The 19,205-nt window shown below is 34.4% G+C and overlaps 3 protein-coding genes across 4 annotated transcripts; 1 reads left to right on the forward strand and 2 right to left on the reverse strand.

Moving 5' to 3' along the window:
* The first annotated feature begins 312 nt into the window (after window positions 1-312).
* LOC136219140 (transcription initiation factor TFIID subunit 6-like) lies at window positions 313-5,772 on the forward strand. Of its 2 annotated transcripts, none has more exons than XM_066006404.1 (12): window positions 313-763; window positions 854-940; window positions 1,020-1,121; window positions 1,213-1,321; window positions 1,430-1,539; window positions 1,646-1,783; window positions 1,878-1,973; window positions 2,206-2,330; window positions 2,902-3,034; window positions 3,425-3,550; window positions 3,659-3,770; window positions 5,158-5,772. In XM_066006404.1, the coding sequence occupies exons 1-12, from the start codon at window positions 638-640 to the stop codon at window positions 5,520-5,522; spliced, it is 1,629 nt and encodes a 542-aa protein (XP_065862476.1). In that variant the 5' UTR covers window positions 313-637; the 3' UTR covers window positions 5,523-5,772. The 2 variants fall into 2 exon arrangements, with proteins under 2 accessions (XP_065862476.1, XP_065862477.1); XM_066006405.1 differs by having other exon boundaries at window positions 1,436-1,539.
* A 2,808-nt stretch (window positions 5,773-8,580) lies between these two features.
* On the reverse strand, window positions 8,581-12,222 carry LOC136219143 (cell division protein FtsZ homolog 1, chloroplastic). Its single transcript, XM_066006406.1, has 6 exons — window positions 11,858-12,222; window positions 11,374-11,473; window positions 10,955-11,184; window positions 10,384-10,551; window positions 9,429-9,662; window positions 8,581-8,985 (listed from the first exon to the last, which is right to left on the reverse strand). Exons 1-6 carry the CDS (start codon window positions 12,095-12,097, stop codon window positions 8,731-8,733), a joined length of 1,227 nt encoding a protein of 408 aa, XP_065862478.1. The 5' UTR covers window positions 12,098-12,222; the 3' UTR covers window positions 8,581-8,730.
* Window positions 12,223-13,138: 916 nt separating this feature from the next.
* On the reverse strand, window positions 13,139-17,647 carry LOC136219144 (V-type proton ATPase subunit e1-like). The gene is made up of 4 exons (XM_066006407.1): window positions 17,396-17,647; window positions 16,768-16,893; window positions 15,484-15,531; window positions 13,139-13,402 (listed from the first exon to the last, which is right to left on the reverse strand). The coding sequence occupies exons 2-4, from the start codon at window positions 16,863-16,865 to the stop codon at window positions 13,336-13,338; spliced, it is 213 nt and encodes a 70-aa protein (XP_065862479.1). The 5' UTR covers window positions 16,866-16,893; window positions 17,396-17,647; the 3' UTR covers window positions 13,139-13,335.
* Window positions 17,648-19,205: the final 1,558 nt, after the last annotated feature.

The following is a 19,205-nucleotide window of genomic DNA, read 5'->3' on the forward strand; positions in this document are numbered from 1 at the left end:
AAAATCCTATGATGTAGATTAAAATCCTTATAAAGCTTAGATTCATACATTAAAAAGGGGACGTTAGATTCTAACCTCTCTCTAAACGTTTGTTGATTGTTTATTGGCCAGTTCAAGCATTATATTCTATAAATTAAGAGATATCACAATAAATTCCAAAACCGTGTTAATTTTTAACTTTCATTTTAATCCTCTATTAGTATCTTTTTTAAGTCTAAACTCCATTAACCTCCCCTCCAAACCCCCGAACAATAAGTTTGGTAACTGTATTCTTATTAATCTCAGTATTTATAGGCTCAAATTAAGTAAGCCCGATAGGCTCCGGTCCTCTTCTGAGACTAGTCCATCTCGTCGCCGGTATAATTCGTACCGTATTTTACAGTTAAGCCCTAGATTAATGAATCTGATTCAGATTTACCCTCTCCAATGTTGAAGTTAGCTCCAACTTTTTAAATTAGGAAATACGACGCATACCATTGAATATCTATATTGTTACGTCTAATGCCAGAATTCAAGTGATTTTTCCCGTTTGATTTTTGCGATTCTCACTGGAAATTTCTATTTTTTATTTATTTTTGCGGTTAGAGAGTTAGCATTGAAGTGAATTTGCGTTTTATGTGTAACGAAACCTTAGAAGATGAGCATAATTCCAAAGGAATCAATCGAAGTAATTGCGCAGAGCATCGGGATTCCCAGTTTGTCCCCTGATGTAGTTGGTGCTCTCGCTCCCGATGTCGAGTACCGAGTTCGAGAGATTATGCAGGTGCTTTTCTGTCATTATTAGTTTGTTAACTGATAATCGCAGTTTCACGAGTTTGAAGATTGAAATTAACTTGGCTTTTGGATTTTGAAGGAGGCTATTAAATGTATGCGTCACTCAAGGAGAATTACTTTGACTTCAGAAGATGTGGATAGCGCTCTGACCTTAAGAAATGTCGAGGTCAGTTATTATTTTGTTTTGGGTTGGGGAACTTGCTTTGTGTGATTAGTTATTTATTTATTTTCCTTTCTTGCTGCAGCCAGTGTATGGCTTGGCCTCCGGAGATCCGATGCGGTTCAAGAGAGCGGCCGGGCACAAGGATCTGTATTACATTGACGATAAAGATGTCGAGTTTAAAGATGTAAGAAAATGCGGGAGTTTTGTTAAAATTGCGAGCGTTACGCTTGCCTATAATTTTTGTTTTCATTTGCTCTTGGATTTGACGTTCTTAGGTGATTGAGGCGCCTTTACCAAAAGCTCCTCTTGATACGTCAATTGCAGTTCACTGGCTCGCAATTGAAGGTGTTCAACCTGCAATTCCTGAAAATGCTCCAGTTGAAGGTATGTCGCAATGCTCGCTTTTAGTATCTGCAAAATGGCATTAGTTGTTCTTTTTATTTTTATTTTTTTTGTTCTGGTGTAAAAATTTATGTTGATATTATGCTTTAGTTGCAGCACTTGCAGCAGCCTCTGATAATAAAAAGTCTGAATTTAAGGAAGATAGTCTTCCTGTTGATGTTAAATTACCTGTCAAGCATGTATTGTCAAGGGAACTTCAGGTAAATGCTATGTACCTTGTTTTCTTCCTCCACTTTTCATCATACGTTTAAAAAATGAGAGTTTTCTTGGCAAAAACCTTTTCTTTATTTATATATTTATTTGCAGTTGTACTTTGACAAAATTACCGAGCTTACCCTGAAGAAGTCTGATTCTAAACTCTTCAAACAAGCTTTAGTTAGCTTGGCAACAGACTCTGGTCTGCATCCTTTACTTCCTTACTTCACATACTTGATTGCTGATGAGGTAGTGTACATGACCTTTAGATACCCTATTTTGGTGAAGATTTTTATTTGTTTTCCTGAGCTTGTAGTTTGTTTTCTTCCCACAATGATCTCAGGTTTCACAAAATTTAAATAATTTTCCTGTCCTGTTTGCTCTGATGCGTGTGGCACGAAGCCTTCTTCAAAATGCACACGTACATGTAGAACCTTATGTAAGTTCATTGACTTATTGAATCGAGATGTAGATGTTAATTCATAAAAAATCCAATAAAGTATCGAAGTCATTGTTTTTTGTATCTGCTATTTTTATGCCCTGTGCTCAGTGCTCAGTGCTCACTCATGCTGTTTAACATTTAGGTGGTTGAGAGTTTCCTGAACTGATATACAATAGTGAAGTGCTTGATTTTCCTTCCATCTAATTTAGTTTTCCTCTCATTTCTTCAGCTGCATCAATTGATGCCATCTATTATTACCTGCCTAGTTGCTAAAAGGTTGGGGAATCGATTTTCTGACAATCATTGGGAGCTTAGAAACTTCACAGCAAACCTGGTTGCTTCAATATGCAAAAGGCAAGAATTTTGTTACTGTTTTGTCAAAAATTTCACATAAATTTAGCCTTTGCGTGATCAACTTGAATAGAAGTATCTATTTCTGAATTGAGCACTCTTCAATTAAGGACACAAGGGAATGATCGATGCTGCAATTTATATGATATAACTAAGTGTGTGAAATTAGATAAGGATTGAGTTTCTGGAATTGCACAATATGATGATCAAGTGTTCTGTAGTTTTCTTTGAATTTCACCCTCCATCTGAAATGATGTGTATTATAGTTATTCCCGGGCTTATCACTCATGTACATATGACACGAGATAAATTTGTTTGTATCGGCATTAGGCCAAATGTTATTATTATGCTAGCTAGCCATCAAGGAATGTATTACATTGGCCACTATCATCTTTGAGAGAATGAGATACTATATTACTTTAATCTTTTTTTTTTTTTAATGTTATTTTGTTAGCTATCATGGAATGTATTAAATTGGCCCCAATCATCTTTGAGAGAATGAGAAAGTTTATTACTTTGATATATTTTTTTTCTATAAAATAATATGTACTTCTTACCAGCTGCTGTTCTGCAGATATGGACATGTTTATCACAATCTGCAGCCACGTGTAACTAGGACTTTACTCCATGCATTCTTGGACCCAGTAAAATCACTGCCTCAACATTATGGTGCTATTCAAGGATTAGTAGCTTTAGGTTCCAATGTGGTATTTCCTCTGCCCACCCCCTTAGCATAACAATTGATTAGTAAATTTATTTTTTTGCTCGCCATGAGGGGATTATAGTTTTGGTTTGCGGGATATTATTCTATTTGTGGATTCATTATTTCCAAAGATAGGTTGTTCATTCATTGCTTATTATTTTCTATATGTGAATTTTTAGGCAGAAAAGAGATGGAAAAAATAATTAAAAGAACTGAAGTTCCTATCTTAAGCTGTTCTCCCCTCTCTGCATTATATGGCAACATATTCAATCTTACTTTCTGCTTAGTATATTGCCAGTTTGCCAGCAAGTTTATGTTGAATTTTCTATCACTTCATATGAACCTTTGGTTTCTTGATTTATGCAAATATATGGTGCATTTTGACATTGCACAGGTTCGTCTTCTTATCCTGCCGAATCTAGAGCCATATTTACTGCTTCTTGAACCAGAAATGGTTCTTGAGAAGCAAAAGAATGAGATAAAAAGGCATGAAGCTTGGCGAGTTTATGGTGCCTTGATAGTGAGTGTTTTTTTTTTTTTTTTTTTGAATTTGATGCTAAATTTAATGTCATTTGAGTCTGCTGTTGGTGTAGTTATGCTGTGTCTAACCTAGTCTAAAATCATTCAGCATGCAGCTGGACTATGCATGTATGATCGGCTCAAATCATTACCTGGAATTGTAATGCCACCAACACGTGCCAGCTGGAAGATCAATGGAAGAGTTATGACTAGAGTGCCAAGTATGACTTCCTTCTAGTCGCCTTACTAGGGTGTTATACATAATCATTTTGTACTGTTTGAAAATTCCAATGGCTTCTTTTTGTGATTTTTCCCATTATAATTCTTTTATCTATAAAATGTGCATTTTTATATAATATTTTATAGTGCTTGACACTGGGCCTTCCTGGAACCTTGCTTTCAATTCCGGCAAGTTTGTTTAGGGGAAATTTACTAGGGACCAACCTGTGCATGGTCCAGCTGTAAATGTTTTCTGATTATTTTCTTTTGTGATTCTAGCAGGTGATATTTTAGGAAAATCACCAGTTGCTTAAATCACTTGCATTTTTTATGTATCCCTCCTCAAAGTTTCCATCTCCTGAATATTGGTCCCTCTCCCTGGACCTAGTTATTCAGTTCAGGAACAGATTAATAACTTATTAGGGGATTATTAGCCTGTTTTGCTTGCTCTCTGATATTTGCTTGCTTGTGAGTGTCAGATTATATGTTTGGTAAAACAAAAGAAGAAGTTGCTTAACTCTTTGCAGCTGTTGGTGGTAGGTGGTTGCCTATAATGCATATAAAATTTTAAAATTTTGAGGATACATGTGCACTGAACATTTATATATGTACGCCCACTTTTTGTATCGAAACTCATGTTTCCATGTCAAATTATGTCTTATGTCTTATTTTTCTTTTATATGAGAGGGCGAGCCTTGGCGCAACGGTAAAACGTTGTTGCCGTGTGACCTGAGGTCACGGGTTCGAGTCTTAGGAGCGGCCTCTTGCCAATTAAATTGGCAAGGGAAGGCTTGCCCCCAATACACCCTTGTGGTGGGACCCCTCCCCGGACCCTCGCTCAGCGGGGACGTGTAATGCGACCGGGCCGCCCTTTTTTTTTTTTTTTTTATTAAGTTCTATATGAATAGAGGGCGAGCCTTGGCGCAACGGTAAAACGTTGTTGCCGTGTGACCTGAGGTCACGGGTTCGAGTCTTAGGAGCGGCCTCTTGCCAATTAATTTGGCAAGGGAAGGCTTGCCCCCAATACACCCTTGTGGTGGGACCCCTCCCCGGACCCTCGCTCAGCGGGGACGCGTAATGCGACCGGGCCGCCCTTTTTTTTTTTTAAGTTCTATATGAATGAGTCGAAATTGCTTGTTATATTATTTTGTTGTCTTTGTGGAAAATGCCCTCACTGTTAAGTTCACAATGATATGACTGACTCAGTAGAACAAACTACTGAAACATTATTTCAATAGAACAAAAAGGCTGGGGATTAAGTAATGTGTTTTCCTTCTGTTAAACTCTCATTCTGTGTGTTAAGTAACTTTTCCGGGTTCATTGAAAAAATGAAGTATGCATTTCTGATCTGTTTTCTGCTCTTGTTTCCATGCTTGTGAATAAATCTAGATAAACGAAAAGCAAGTGCAGATAACTTAATTCAGCAGCCTCCTCTCAAGAAAATAGCAACAGATAGCGGTGGAATGGGTGCAGTCCCAATGAACTCAATGCAAGTCGACATGCAGGGGGCAACAGGAGGATATCTCTCAGCGGTCGGAGCTGCAAGCATATCATCAATGTCGCGACAATTACCGACTGAAAACATGTCAGGAAGGGATTTTGGTGGAAGAGGACTAAGAACATCACCGGTGCTTGCTCAAGCTTGGAAAGAAGACGTGGATGCCGGACACTTGGTGGCCTCTCTATATGAACTATTTGGTGAGAGCATTTTGCGTTTTACCCCGAAGCCGGAGTTGTTGTCTTTTTTCTTGTAAATAAGTAGGGATATTTACAATTTTCCTCTTGATATATTTATATATTTCCTTGCTAGAATAGGCTGACTGGTGAAAAAGAAACTGTATGGACCACGGAATTCTTGTAGATAATAGTTACATCACAAATTTTGTCATTTGGCTGTTGATTAACAAGGATGAATTCGATCATAATAGAGCATATGGTGCCTTCCATATATGTTTCAAAACATGTACTGCAATTTTATAATTGAATTATAGATTATTTTCATGACTGGCGCCTAAGATTGGTGATTTTTAGTACTGTTACAAGTTTGTTTATATTTTGGGACAAGTTCTAATTTTATTCCTAACGTGTAGATGTAGATAATACTCTGAACGTAAGAAATGGTAAAATTTTGTTCTTAATATTTTTAATTTGGAGTAATTTAAAATCCAAATAAACATGAAAGAATCTGTATTCATGTAACAATCCGCAAAACAGGAATTTTACCTGGATCCAAAGGTTGAGCTACAACACACCGTTGATAGTCGAGAACTATCCCTTATAGAGATCAGCAAAACAGGAATTTTACCTGGATCCAAAGGTTGAGCTACAACACACCGTTGATAGTCGAGAACTATCCCTTATAGAGATCATTAAAGGGTGATTACCATTCGTCTGTCTCTTCAAAATGATGTTTGGATTCAGTTTATTCTTTTACATTCTAAGCAGTAATTTTTTTAACCATTGCTTCAGGTTGAGAATGTTGTAAATGATGGTATATGTACACTCTCTAAAATGTAGATGTAAATTTGAACCATATCTATTTCTTTCTATTTTCTATTTTATAGCAATGATCAAGAAAAGGGCCACCTGGATCTAGGGTGTTAATTTCTGACACGAAAATATGATTTATAGAGATAACCTGACTGATACAAAAATCATTTTAGCATTTATATCATATATAACCATATGAAATATATATATGAGATAATACAACTTTGACACAACTCGAAATTGCCACCTCTACCTGGACCACTAAGGCCCGGCTTAAGCGATCAAAATTGAAAGTCGTTCCAATTTTTCATGTCTAAGTCCCCTGAACACTTCTTGGCCTCCTGACCGATTTTTTGCCGCTTAGGCTGTTTGGTGATCGCCTAGGGGCTGCCTTGTGACCGCATAGGGGCAGTCTAGGCGGCGATCAGAACAAAAAATATTTTATTATCATTTTTTGGTTTATTATAAATCAATTTTGAATATTTTAGTACGATTTTTGGTGAATTGTGTTTATTATTTTCGGATATTTTTGTTTAGTTAATTGTAATTGTTTCCATGATAGGATATTGTTTCATAAGTTTCGTGAATTGTATTACTTATGACATTAGATTTTGTTGTTTCAACTGTTTCAGTGATATTGTTGTTGAAATGTTATTTTAGACACATTTTAAGGATAAATGTTATAAATATTTATATATATTTCTATATTAAATCATTTTATATTGTTATTGTTATGTTTAGATAGTATAATATATATTTTAATTACATTTATATAATAACTTGTTTATTTAATCAGAACATACAAAAATACCTCGTACGTCCCAGGTTCAGATACAAATAGCAGGGAAGCAATGGTGTTCATCACAGAGCAGCATCAAAGAGACGGGAGGTGGAGACGTCCGCGAACAGGCTACGTAAAATGCAACGTGGACGGCGCACTCTTCCGGGAGCCAGACGAGGGCGGTACTGGCTCTTCCGAGAGCCAGACGAGGGCGGTACTGGAGCTATTGCACGTGAAAAATCAGGTACTTTTTTGTGCTATAACAGTAAAGTGCGAGTAGGACAGTTTACACCTATGATTGAAGCGTTAGCCTTACGGGATGATCTGCTTTGGGCAATCACAAACCAGTGGGAGAAGGTAGAGTTCGAGTCAGATGCACAAAATGTGTTCAATGCAGTTACTAATCAGCAGTGCAATTTATCTGAATTGGGTACTATTATCCAGGATTGCAAACTATTACTTATAAACAATCGGGATTTCTCGGTGTCATATGTTCCTAGATTAGCAAATGAGGCTGCTCACTTAGTTGCTAGGCATTCCCGTTCCAATGCTAATTCTTTTTGCGTATTTGTAAAGCCGATTTGGCTAACTTCGGTTCTTGAAGAGGACAATCTATCCTATTAGTTTTAGTGAAAGGCTTTCAGTTTTGTTTTCAAAAAAAAAAAAAAAAAAGAAAGAACATACAAAAATACAAATTCAATTAATTCTCAAAAACCATGTCCATCCGACAAACACTTAACGTTTTTTACAACTTTTTAAAAAAAAAAAAAAAAGAGTGAAATAATCATTAAAACTCCAATCAGAGACCCGAACAAATAAAAGGCAGAGGAACAACAAACCTCCACTCACCGTAACCAGACAAAGAATTACAGCCTTATTTTATAGTAAGGTGATAAATCAAAATCTGGATAGTTTGTCCAATTTGGTAGGTGACACAGAAATAGAAAGTGTACTACTTGATGGACTATCCAATTTAAGTTCATTGAGAATTTCAGTAATCCTTCCGAATTCAGAATAATAAAAGCCTAATACATCCCCAGCTCTCAAAGTTGTCAACAAACTGCAAATGACACTCTCAACTTCAAAATGTTACAACTAACCCGATCAACCCTCAAATTTCTTATTTGGAACAAATAACTCCTCAAAATGCTTATTTAGAACAAATAACCTCTAAACTCCCAAAAAAATCAACATAATTTACATAGAAGTAAAAGATTTCTAAAATATCGGTTGCTGCATCTAACTAATCTACCGATACATTAACAAAAGGGCAAAAAAAACTTTCAAAATCACAAATATTAACCTATTTGAGGAATTATTTGTTTCATAAACAAGTTGAGGGTTTAGTTGTAACATTTTGAAATTCAGAGATCTGCTGCAGTTTTTGGACAACTTGAAGGGGCTGGAGATATATTAGGCCACAAATACAATAAGCCTCATATATTGTATCCTAAAACTCACATTTATCTCTATAGCTATTGTAAAATACTTCACGATAATCAGGATGTTTTTGCAACGTGGATCATAAATTCGCATCAATGGAGTAATAACACGGCATGCATAAGAAAATGCAAAGCTGCTCGTGAAACCTGACTTATATTCTTGAGTTTCACAATCAATACAAAGGTGAATCTACCCTCCTCTTTACTAAAAACAATGGGTTAAAAAGCAAAAATTTGACAACAAATGAATCAAAAGAAAAGCTTTCTTGGGGAAGATCTTGGAGAAGAACCTGAGGCTGAAGACTTAAGAGGGACCTTGCTCTCTTGGCTCCCTGCATATTTATCCAGCAGTTTTGCAGCTTTCGGGTCTGTTAAGAGCGTTTTCTGAAATGATTGTGAGAACCCAGTTGCAATGATGGTCACATGAATCTCCCCGTTGTACCGATCATCCACAACAGCGCCAAATATTATGTTTGCGGATGGATCAGCTAAACTTGTAACAACCTGAAAAGTTTAGGTATCAATTTTAGTAAGCGAGAGAACTAACAACCAGTATTCATAAAGTTGAACTCGGCATTTTTAATCCATGCATTAAGATGCAGGACTGCTCCAATCACTGCTTCAGATTCTTTAACTGAATTCAAGTACAAGTAGAGTTAAACTCTACTTCAGTATGCCATTGCCAGTGCCATCATAGAGAAGCTGCACTATGATTCTGAGCAGCATTATATGGTTTATGAAGCCAGCCAATATCTTTGTACTGTAATTTAAATTTTGTATCCTTGATGATTCATGGATTTGAATCCTCGAATCCTATTACTTGACATATTGATTGCATCTAGTAAATTGTTAGTAAAAGAATGTATTTGGAAAACATGATTTCAAAGACCATAGACTCGATTTGAGCAAATCTAAGATGAACAATAGAAGGCACTCGGATTAAGTACCTGGGACACTCTGTTCACTTCTTGCAATGTGATGTCCTTTCCTCCAGTAATGTTATAAACAACTCCGGTAGCTGACTGAATTGATGATCCGATCAAGGGTGCCAGGGTTGCTTGTTCAGCTGCTTCTTCAGCACGGTTTTTGCTGGAGGAAACTCCGACCCCAAGCATTGCAGTCCCAGAATCTTTCATCACCGCTTTTACATCTGCAAAGTCCACATTAACCAAACCAGGTATCTGCAAAACAAGGGAATAGAGGTTCTCAGCCTACTTAGCATGGATGGCACCAGGAAATGGTATTCTAGAAAACATAGGCAAAGGAAACGTGGCGGAAACGTATATCTAATAGAATGTAGGGGAAAATATTAAGCTATGTACAAGTTTATATTTTAAGATTAACTATATAAAATTAATGTTTTCTTAAGTAGTTTGAAATTAAAATCTAAGTCAAAATATCTAAATTATTTTCTGCGCCCAAAGTTGCCTATGAGCAGGACAAACTAACAAAATTATTAGACACAAATGATCAAGTTTATTGTTTTATAGTTATAGCCCATAGGGAAAGCAGTTCACTCTCTCTATGTACTAATGTGGGGCAAATCGGTTAGAAAGATCAATTCCTGCCCAATCGTTCACGGAATACATGTACAGAATCGATTTTGTACTGTAGCCCACAACAATTCAATAAGAATGGACAGCTAAGGGAAATTTGGAAAGAACTTTCATAGTGGTCAAAGAAATGATAATCAACATATACTGAATTGGGTACTCAACTTAAATGCGCTCAGAGTTGTATGTTGACTGTTATACATGCATAGTAGAATGTGAACACGTTCAGCCCAGAGGTGTAATATCATTTCATGATCATAGATGGTAAAATGTTCCATGAAATTGTTCTACAAAAGCAGTTTATGAAAGCATGTAAAATAGTCACAGTTTCATGGCCAAAACTACTCACTGTAATAATATCTGAAATTCCTTGCACCCCCTGGCGCAGGACATCATCTGCAAGAAGGAAAGCATCCTGGAGAGGTGTCTGCTCATCAGCAATATCAAGCAGGCGATCATTTGGTATCACTATTAGAGTATCAACATTTTTTTGTAGCTTTTCAATAGCCTCTAGTGCCTGCAGACATAATAAGGTACAAGGCTTCCCTTAATCATATCAAACAATAAAAATCTCAGTATTTATCAGAAGGTACCAATAACAACAATGTACAAGCTTAAAAGGTTTGTGCAAGAAGATGCATTGTGGATAAAAAATGTAGGTCACATCAATTGCAACAAATAAAACACAGCTCAGTAAAAAATTACAGAACTATGCATATAGCGATGAATCTATCCGATTCCAGCTTCTAAAGAAGTTTCTAGATTGTTGAGATTTGCACTTGCTTCGCTACAATCTAAAGACTCTACAATGCCACATTTTCAAGACTGCATTCTACTGTAACTAATTTGAAGAAAGAAGCAATTAAGACCAACAGTATGAGGAACTCATTGTTCCATGATAAACCAAAACAGGCACTTACCTGCAAGGATCTCTTACGCCCCTCAAAACTGAAAGGGTAAGTTACTACACCAACAGTCAAATATCCTGCCTCCTTTGATATCTGAGCCACAACTGGGGCAGCCCCAGATCCTGTCCCTCCACCCATACCAGCTGTTATAAAAACAAGATCAGAGCCTTTAAGAGCATTTGAGATGGCTTCTTTTGATTCTTCTGCAGCCTGTTCTCCCAAAAGAGGATTTCCTCCCGTTCCTGTTATCAAAGTAATAAGGGAAAAAAGAAGAATGACACATTAACACAATTTGAAGGAAAAAAAATAAAATAATGAAAGAACTTCTACAACCCTTCTAAGAAAAAGGAGGCAGAGTCCTGAAATGGTAGAGGATATTAGAATGCTTTGAAATTGGAATCATATATAAGGTCAACCGGATAGAGACAAACCTAATCCACGAGTCAAAAGCTCTCCAATTTGAAGTGGATTCTGAGCAGAAGACTGTAATAGTGCTTGAGAATCCGTGTTGATGGCATAAAAATCAACACCCTAAGTTCAAAACCAAGTATACACAGTGTCAACAGCTGAATAACTCATAACCCCATACTCTTTCCATTTACATGATTACATCTATTAGGTTATTTGGACATTCTTCAATCAATCAATTCTAAATTTGGGACTACAACTTTCATATCAATCAATTCCAGATTTACGATTATAATTTTCATATGCACATGAACTACCATAGTTAAAATCTGATTCCCCCAAGAATAAGAAAAATGCGCCAGAAAATATGCAAATGCTGTCATCCAGCAAAGCTCTTATAAGAAAAATGAAAAGGATAGAGCTTAAAAACGAAGAACAAAAACAAAATTTTCACTCCAACATGTATGAGCCATACAACTCATGATAGCAAAAATAGAAAGCGATTACGTGCAAACCGCTGCCAATCATACGATTAACCGCATTGTTGCCACCACCACCGACGCCAACCACCTTTATCTTGGCAGACTCCATCGGAGCAAATGTGCAAGTTACGGTCGCAGAAACATGACGATGTCGTTTGGAAACAGTAGTTCGGCCGGTTTTGTGTGATGGACATAGCTTGTGGTGAAGTGAAGAGGGCAATGAATGCGTGGATGTATTTGGGTTTGACAATTGAAGTGTAGCCATATTTTGGTACTGTGAATTTCCGGAATGCTGGAGATTTTTTTAAAACAGAGGGAGAGAGGTTTTAGGGTTTTAGAAACGTTTCAATTAATTTCATTTTACTGAGAGCTGCTTCATATTTTCAGATTGGTTTTAGATTGGACCACTATTGTTCTTCCTATGTGATGTCGTTTTGTTACTCTCCTCCTTCCGCATAGCCAATAATAATTACTTTTTCTTTGGGTAAAGTACATCTATTCCCCTATATTATAAAAATTAATAATACATCCCGATAGTTATTTTGTTAAAACTTGTATCCTTTAATTTAAATTTCAAGATTAGTATAACAGAAAGTTTCAGAACTTCTATCTCATAAAATAAAATTTAGCCGACTATAATATTAATATTAGTAAAGCTATAATTGAAAGATATTAATATATTTTACCCATTTTTCCTTTACCAAAAAAATAATTTAGTTTTCTGTTTCCTCTCTCCAATCTTTGGTTTAAGAAAAACTAAATTAACAAAATTAGTTAGTCAACAATTTTTTTTATATAAAATTTATCCCATTTCATCCGGTTGGCTCATCCCTGATAAATTAACAAATACAAAATATAATTGCTAGTTCTTTTGTCTTTTAACAGAAAACGATACTTATTATTATTATATTTTTAATTATCAAATAGCCCACCTTTATGAAATCATAAATAGTTATGATTATTCATTGAGATATAATAAGATAAGAAAAGAAAAACATTCAATTTGAATAGAGATAGTGAATTTTCCAATTTAATCTGGGATTATGCCTTCAACTCCTATCCTATGTATACATAAAGTAGATAGAGTTGATATAGATGTTTCGTGTAAAAACCATACAAGAAATGTCAGTTTGATTCTCCTTTTCATAGTTCGTTTTTTTCACTCCAAACAATAGAACAAAGATATTTAATTAGAATTGAAAAACAACAGTTGATAGTTTCTGAAAATCATCTTCAATCAGCTACCAGTAACAACAGGCCTAAGAATTTTGAGTTAATAAATTTGTTTGAATATTTAGTCATCATAGATTTTGCAAGGCTGTAACGAAATACACTATATCAACTGTTCTGCAATTGCAGCAATTATTCTACTTATTTAATATTACTCGAGTATTTAAAATGAATGCCGCTTCAGATGAAGGGTAGAGAAAAATATTACACAGAATGATAACTCAAATCTTTTGTGGGAAACCACATTGCTTAGTTTGGTCATAAGAAACGTCTTCACTCCCCTTCACTGAGAATTGGGACAATCAGTGGTTTCATTTGAGCAATATATACAATCGCCCACCTACCATTTAATAAGTGTAAGAAACATATTACTCAACATTTGCAAGTTATGGAGCTCAAAACAAGATTAACATAAATAGGAGTGACAATTTATGATAAAATAACATGATTTAAGAAAAGGCTTAAAGCACTTTTTGGCCCTTGACCTATCCAAAATTTATGCATTTGGCCCCTGACCTATTATTTGGTCATATTTGACCCTAACCTATCAAATTAGATAAAATCCAGCCCATATTAAATGAAAAATTAACTGTGTTGGAAAATTAACAACAGTAACCAATACAAAAATGACACATGACACATAAATAAAATTAATTTTCACTCTATCGGAACACTAGAAAAAGTTTTTAGGATTTTTTTACTGTGTAAAATAGTTAACGTTGCCATCTCTAGTTGAAAATTAATTTTATTTATGTGTCATGTGTGGTTTTTGTATTGGTGACTGCTGTTAATTTTTCAAGAAAGTTAATTTTCCATTCAATATGAGCTGAATTTTATCTAATTTGATAAGTCAGGGACCAAATGTGACCAAATAATAGATCAGGGGCCAAATGCACAAATTTTGGATAGGTCAATGGTAAACAACAATTGACATTATTATCATTTCCCAAAACACAAGCAATCTGATGAGAACCTCAACAATGGCTCACCCAAACACAGCAAATAAACACGGACACACAGAAATAAGTAGAAAATATGGAATAGTAGACTTGTATTGATGAATTAGAAAGTAATGGAAAACATAAATCTACGCCAAAGCACAGCCCAGGGAATGATCCCTTTCTCCTAGCAGAAATCTAAGAGACCCAAAATACCCAAAATGAAATATCCAAAAGCTCACTCTCTCCTTTCTTAAAGAAACTATATATACTACTCACCCCACATTTACCCTAAAGCCCTATAATATAACTAACTATAACTAGGATAACCACAAGTCCCTTTTTATCCTATATTTCCCTCAATTACCGATTAGTATTCTTTGTCACATTCTCTATCATAATCTATAGGCACAAAACATGTTAAAATCTGGTATGCTTTCAAAAGCAATGCACAACAAAGCTACTTAAGTTAATAAACTGTTCCTACTACTGTTAAAAAACTAATAGCAATTATCTAGTCCACATGAGAAAAACACACACACACTATAACACTGTTTTGTGGAAAATGAGTTCCGTACAATACTTCCTGTCCAAGACAATGCGTTGTTTTTCTTGTTTAGTCGTAATACAGAAATTAGTTGGAAATCATTTTCTAATATTTGCAACACATTGAAAAATATTGATTTTCTTCATAGAAGCCTAATGAGTATTTATACTAATTTGTATGTTCTAATATACAATTGAGCATAACAGAAAATTTGAAAACAAAAATCAGGGTTTTCCTTTGAGTAGCAAGCCACTGCCATTCACCGGTTGTTGTCACAGCCAAGGGCTCATATTCAGTTGTATTCGGTACGGGACATAAATGTGGTAACCTTTTGTTAATATTAATTCGTAAATTTCCAAACAATTACTCCTGTAAAAGAGCATGTTGTTGGCCTTCTAAATGGCTTAGTTTTCCTTTGACTACGAACATAGTTTCCACTGACAATATTCTTGTGTGCAGCAAATCTTCGGTAAAAGAAAAGAAGTAATCCTGAATTTTTTTTCTTCCATAAAACAACCCGGAGCCCAAGTAGTAGATTTCATATTTTGAAAAAAGAATCCAATAACAATGTAGAAGATATAGGATGTTTCTCACTTCTGAATTTTATGCAGCACAAGAATTTCTAAGAGAGAAATGATTTTGATATGCCATGCAATACATACTAGTTTATCATTGCAAAGCTAGTTGTAAAAACATAGAAAACAGAAAACATTCAACAAACTCTTAGCACCGAAACTCAGAAAAAGAAAACCAGAAGCAATAAAGAGTTCTCCTATCAACTAAATCACTACTCTATTATCCACTCGATGATTTTTCAACACACATTTTGAGGGCATAGCTTTTTCCCTAAATATTTTCACTGGCATGCCGTGTTAGTAACCCAGTATGCATATGTAGAGACTACAGTAAGGAAGGATAAGTCAGGAACAAACTTACATCATCCAACAACAGACTGTTGCTGTTATAACCAGTGTCAAATGAAACCTGCATCACAATGAACAAATTAGACATATTGCATAATACAAATAGCACAGATGCTTCAATGCTTGTTTAACAGCATATGCATAACATTCACTATATTCTAGCAGCTAGTTAAACAAACCATAAATTCATAAGTATCTAAAACAGCGCATGATTCTACGACAACATGCTTGTTTTAAGAAAATGTGTGAAAGGTGGCCATAAGTTCAACCGTTTTAAAAAAATGTTTTCCACACTAGTAAAAAAGTGGTAGACAGTGCAACAGCATGGACATGATATTAAGCTGAGACCAGTGCATACAAAGTCAAAACAGAAAGATTGCCCGTGAATAAACTTACTAGATACTATCTTTCAAAAAAAAAAAAATTCATTAGACACTAAAGCCCTGTTTGGCAAATGGCTGTTTGCTGTTAGCTTGTTACATTAGCTGATTACTTTTTTTGGTTAGCTGATTACTTTTTTGGTTAGCTGATTTGACTAGCTGATTGTGTAAACTTGTTTGGTAAAATAAGGACATGGTAAAACCTTTATTTGGGATTAAAGGATAGTAATTAGGGGTAAAAATGTCCTTCAAAAGAGATGGAGTAATAATCTAATTGAAAAAACTTCTAAAACCAGCTTTTTCGACCCAACAAGCTCTTTCAAATCTCTTTTCACCAAATACCACTATTAGAGGTTTACCTAGTCAAAACCTCTAAAGTGACTCAAACCTCTAATTTTACCCCAAAAAGCTCTTTACCAAACAGGGCCTAAGTGAACCTATCTATAAAGGCTTCATCAATATGTAAGACATCACAACTCAAATAAGTCAACTAAGCTACATGGTAACTTAGCAAGCATCCAGCCTGACAACTAGTACACCAGCTGGAAAGAAATCATATACCTATAACCTCTGCTTATAATGAATAAGAAAGCATTGATTCAATAATTGACTTGTTGATCCAAGTAAAATCCATTATATTGCATTTACAGGTCGGGTAATGCTTCCAATGTGAAGAAAATTGCCTAAATGTACATGTAACTTTTACAGGGCATGTGCTATCTCTTCTCTTATGTCCCAAAAGAATTAAATCTCAACTCTAATTCAAGTTTCCGAGAAGATTTAGGTAAAATAGATCTTAAAGGAGCAAATTTTAGCTGCACAAATGTATTAAATTAACAAATGTAGCAGCCTTAACACTAATCATGCATATATTCAACAATTAAAACTAACACAAAGAAGAAGCAAAACATGCTCACAAATTAGCAGAGGAGCCCTTATTGCAACATATTCTTGTACAAAGTGATCCGATGATTCCAACCACCACAAAAATTAGATTTGTAACCAGAAAACCCATCTTGGTTTAGTAATTGGATCTCAGAATTCTACAGTAAATAAAACAAAACCAGAAGTGAGAGAGATAGGGATGATTATAGTTCTAATATCAAACCAAGGTTACTAACCAATCAGAATATCATCGTTAACTTTAAACGTCTCATATAGAATACTTAACTGAGGGGATATGATTATATGGTCATTAAATTACAGTCAGATGAAAATATGAATTCAATTTAAACCATTGTATCACAAACAATATAGATAAAGTAGACGGATTTGTTATCAAATTCCTGAATTTCATATTCGAACCAATTAAAATCAATTATCATGCATGAATGCACTTCGGTTTTATATAGATTGAACCACTTAACATTATGTCGGAAAAAAAAAAAAAAAAACTAAAGTGATGATTTGTTAAGAATTATGGATAAAAAGTTTCCGCTAATTTTCCAATCTGTCATCAGAAGATACAAGAGGTAAGCAGTGAAGCCGTTTGATTCAGAATAGTACTAAATTGACACAAGGAAATAATAGATCGATTCGACTCACGGGTAGCTAATGAAGATGGTGGATATGATCCGCCGGAACTTAACGCAAGCAGCAGATGGGGACCAGCCGAATCGATGGGGCGACCAGCAGATTGTTGATCGGAGAGAAAGTGAAAGGAAGCAGAGAGGAATTTCCGATTTCGAGAGGCAAATTCAGGCGGGGGATAACCCTCATCCCACTTACAGGTGGCAACTGTGTATTAGAACTGATGGGTACTATAATAGAGCTGGTAAAATTAGGTGCGATCAACACAGATACGAAAATGACAGAAATCAATTGGGTTGATATGATTTTTTTTTTTTTTTTTTATTCATACATGTTAATATTGTGTTTAAGAAAAATTCGTTCCGAATTGTTTAGGGGTAAATTACATTGCCAGTCAACATTACCTATTTTAATATTTTGACTATTGAATTACAATTTTTAATAACATAAACACTGAATTTTACATGCTTAATATCGGTTACGATTTAACTAACTACTCATTAAAATAATCGTTAATGATAAATATTTAAAATTAAAGTTGTTCAGAACAATATTTATCATGAAATCGTATTTTTTATTTTCTAAAATCATATTCTTAGAGCTCTCTTTAAAAGTTTACTACAGTAAAACCTCTATATATGAATAACTTCTATTTTGTTATAAAAAAACTCGGTCCCAACTTGGGCCAGTTATAAATAGGAATAACCTCCCAAACGTTATTTGTTATACACTTTTCAAGTCACACCTTTAGAAATTATGCCTCCATATAGTAATAATTATATATTTATATGTATATATTAAGAATTCAAACTAAATCATAAAAATATTAAAAAAAAACTATTGAAATTATTTACGAGTTGGAAACCCAAACTACAACTTGAAATTATAAATATTTAGTATTCTCATTGATGCTTATATTTTTTCTGTAAAACTCTTTCAATTATCTATATATTGAAAACCTAAACTCTAATTTGAAATTTTAAATATTTAATTTATTCCATTAATGTCTATTGTTATACATTATATATAAACCATGTATGCCTATGACAATCTTAACCAATTTCAAGTGGTATTATTTAAAATTTAAAATTATATGTGTTGAAATTTTTTATTATACCAAACTCTATTTAGTAATAACCTCCCAATTGTTATACAAATAGTTCGGTCCCAAGTGTATTCCTATATAGAGGTTTTACTGTATCTCTCCTAACTAAACAATACATAAATGATCTCAAAACGAAATTTTTTAAGAATTAATTTATTTTAGAATATCATTAATTTTCAAATTTTTTATTTTGAGACCGTCAATGGTCATTTTGAGGCGTTGAATGGTTATCAATATTAAAAAAATGTAAAGTTCAGTGACCATACCATTAAAAATTGAAGTTCAATGACCATAATGCTAAAATTAATAAAATTCAATAACCATAAGTGTAATTTACCCATTGTTTAGACTACATAAGCGCTTAAAAAGCAAAAATTCATTACGATATTTTTCAATTACCTTGAATATTTTTTGGCCGCCTGGGCAATACTAGATAAAGCGCCCAGACAAACAGTGAGAACAAAAAGAATATTTACTATTAGTGATTTGATTTTTTAATTATATTTGATTTTTAAAACATTATAAAATGATTGTTGCTAGATTGTGTTTATTATTTTTTATATATTTTTTTATTGAATTGGATGCTCTATTTATTTTTATGAGATATGGTTTAAGACTTTAAGAGTATTTTTAAAAGATTTTTAGGTGTCGTTTGGTTCACGGAATGGAATAAATGGAATAACAAAGAATGGAATAAATATTCTTAGTAATAACTATTCA

This window comes from Euphorbia lathyris, chromosome 2 (genome assembly GCF_963576675.1).
Source record: "Euphorbia lathyris chromosome 2, ddEupLath1.1, whole genome shotgun sequence".
NCBI lineage: Eukaryota > Viridiplantae > Streptophyta > Magnoliopsida > Malpighiales > Euphorbiaceae > Euphorbia > Euphorbia lathyris.

Excerpts from the sequence above, each read along its gene's own strand:
- LOC136219140 (XM_066006404.1), top strand. The coding sequence starts at position 638 with ATGAGCATAATTCCAAAGGAATCAATCGAAGTAATTGCGCAGAGCATC. Across the intron at positions 941-1,019 it reads TGACCTTAAGAAATGTCGAG|CCAGTGTATGGCTTGGCCTC; the intron begins GTCAGTTATTAT and ends TTCTTGCTGCAG. Across the intron at positions 2,331-2,901 it reads GTTGCTTCAATATGCAAAAG|ATATGGACATGTTTATCACA; the intron begins GCAAGAATTTTG and ends GCTGTTCTGCAG.
- LOC136219143 (XM_066006406.1), bottom strand. The coding sequence starts at position 12,097 with ATGGCTACACTTCAATTGTCAAACCCAAATACATCCACGCATTCATTG. Across the intron at positions 11,474-11,857 it reads TGATTGGCAGCGGTTTGCAC|GGTGTTGATTTTTATGCCAT; the intron begins GTAATCGCTTTC and ends TTTTGAACTTAG. Across the intron at positions 8,986-9,428 it reads AAGTGAACAGAGTGTCCCAG|GTTGTTACAAGTTTAGCTGA; the intron begins GTACTTAATCCG and ends TAAACTTTTCAG.
- LOC136219144 (XM_066006407.1), bottom strand. The coding sequence starts at position 16,865 with ATGGGTTTTCTGGTTACAAATCTAATTTTTGTGGTGGTTGGAATCATC. Across the intron at positions 15,532-16,767 it reads AAGGGCTCCTCTGCTAATTT|GTTTCATTTGACACTGGTTA; the intron begins GTGAGCATGTTT and ends ATTGTGATGCAG. Across the intron at positions 13,403-15,483 it reads ACAGTCTGTTGTTGGATGAT|GTGGGCGATTGTATATATTG; the intron begins GTAAGTTTGTTC and ends ATTAAATGGTAG.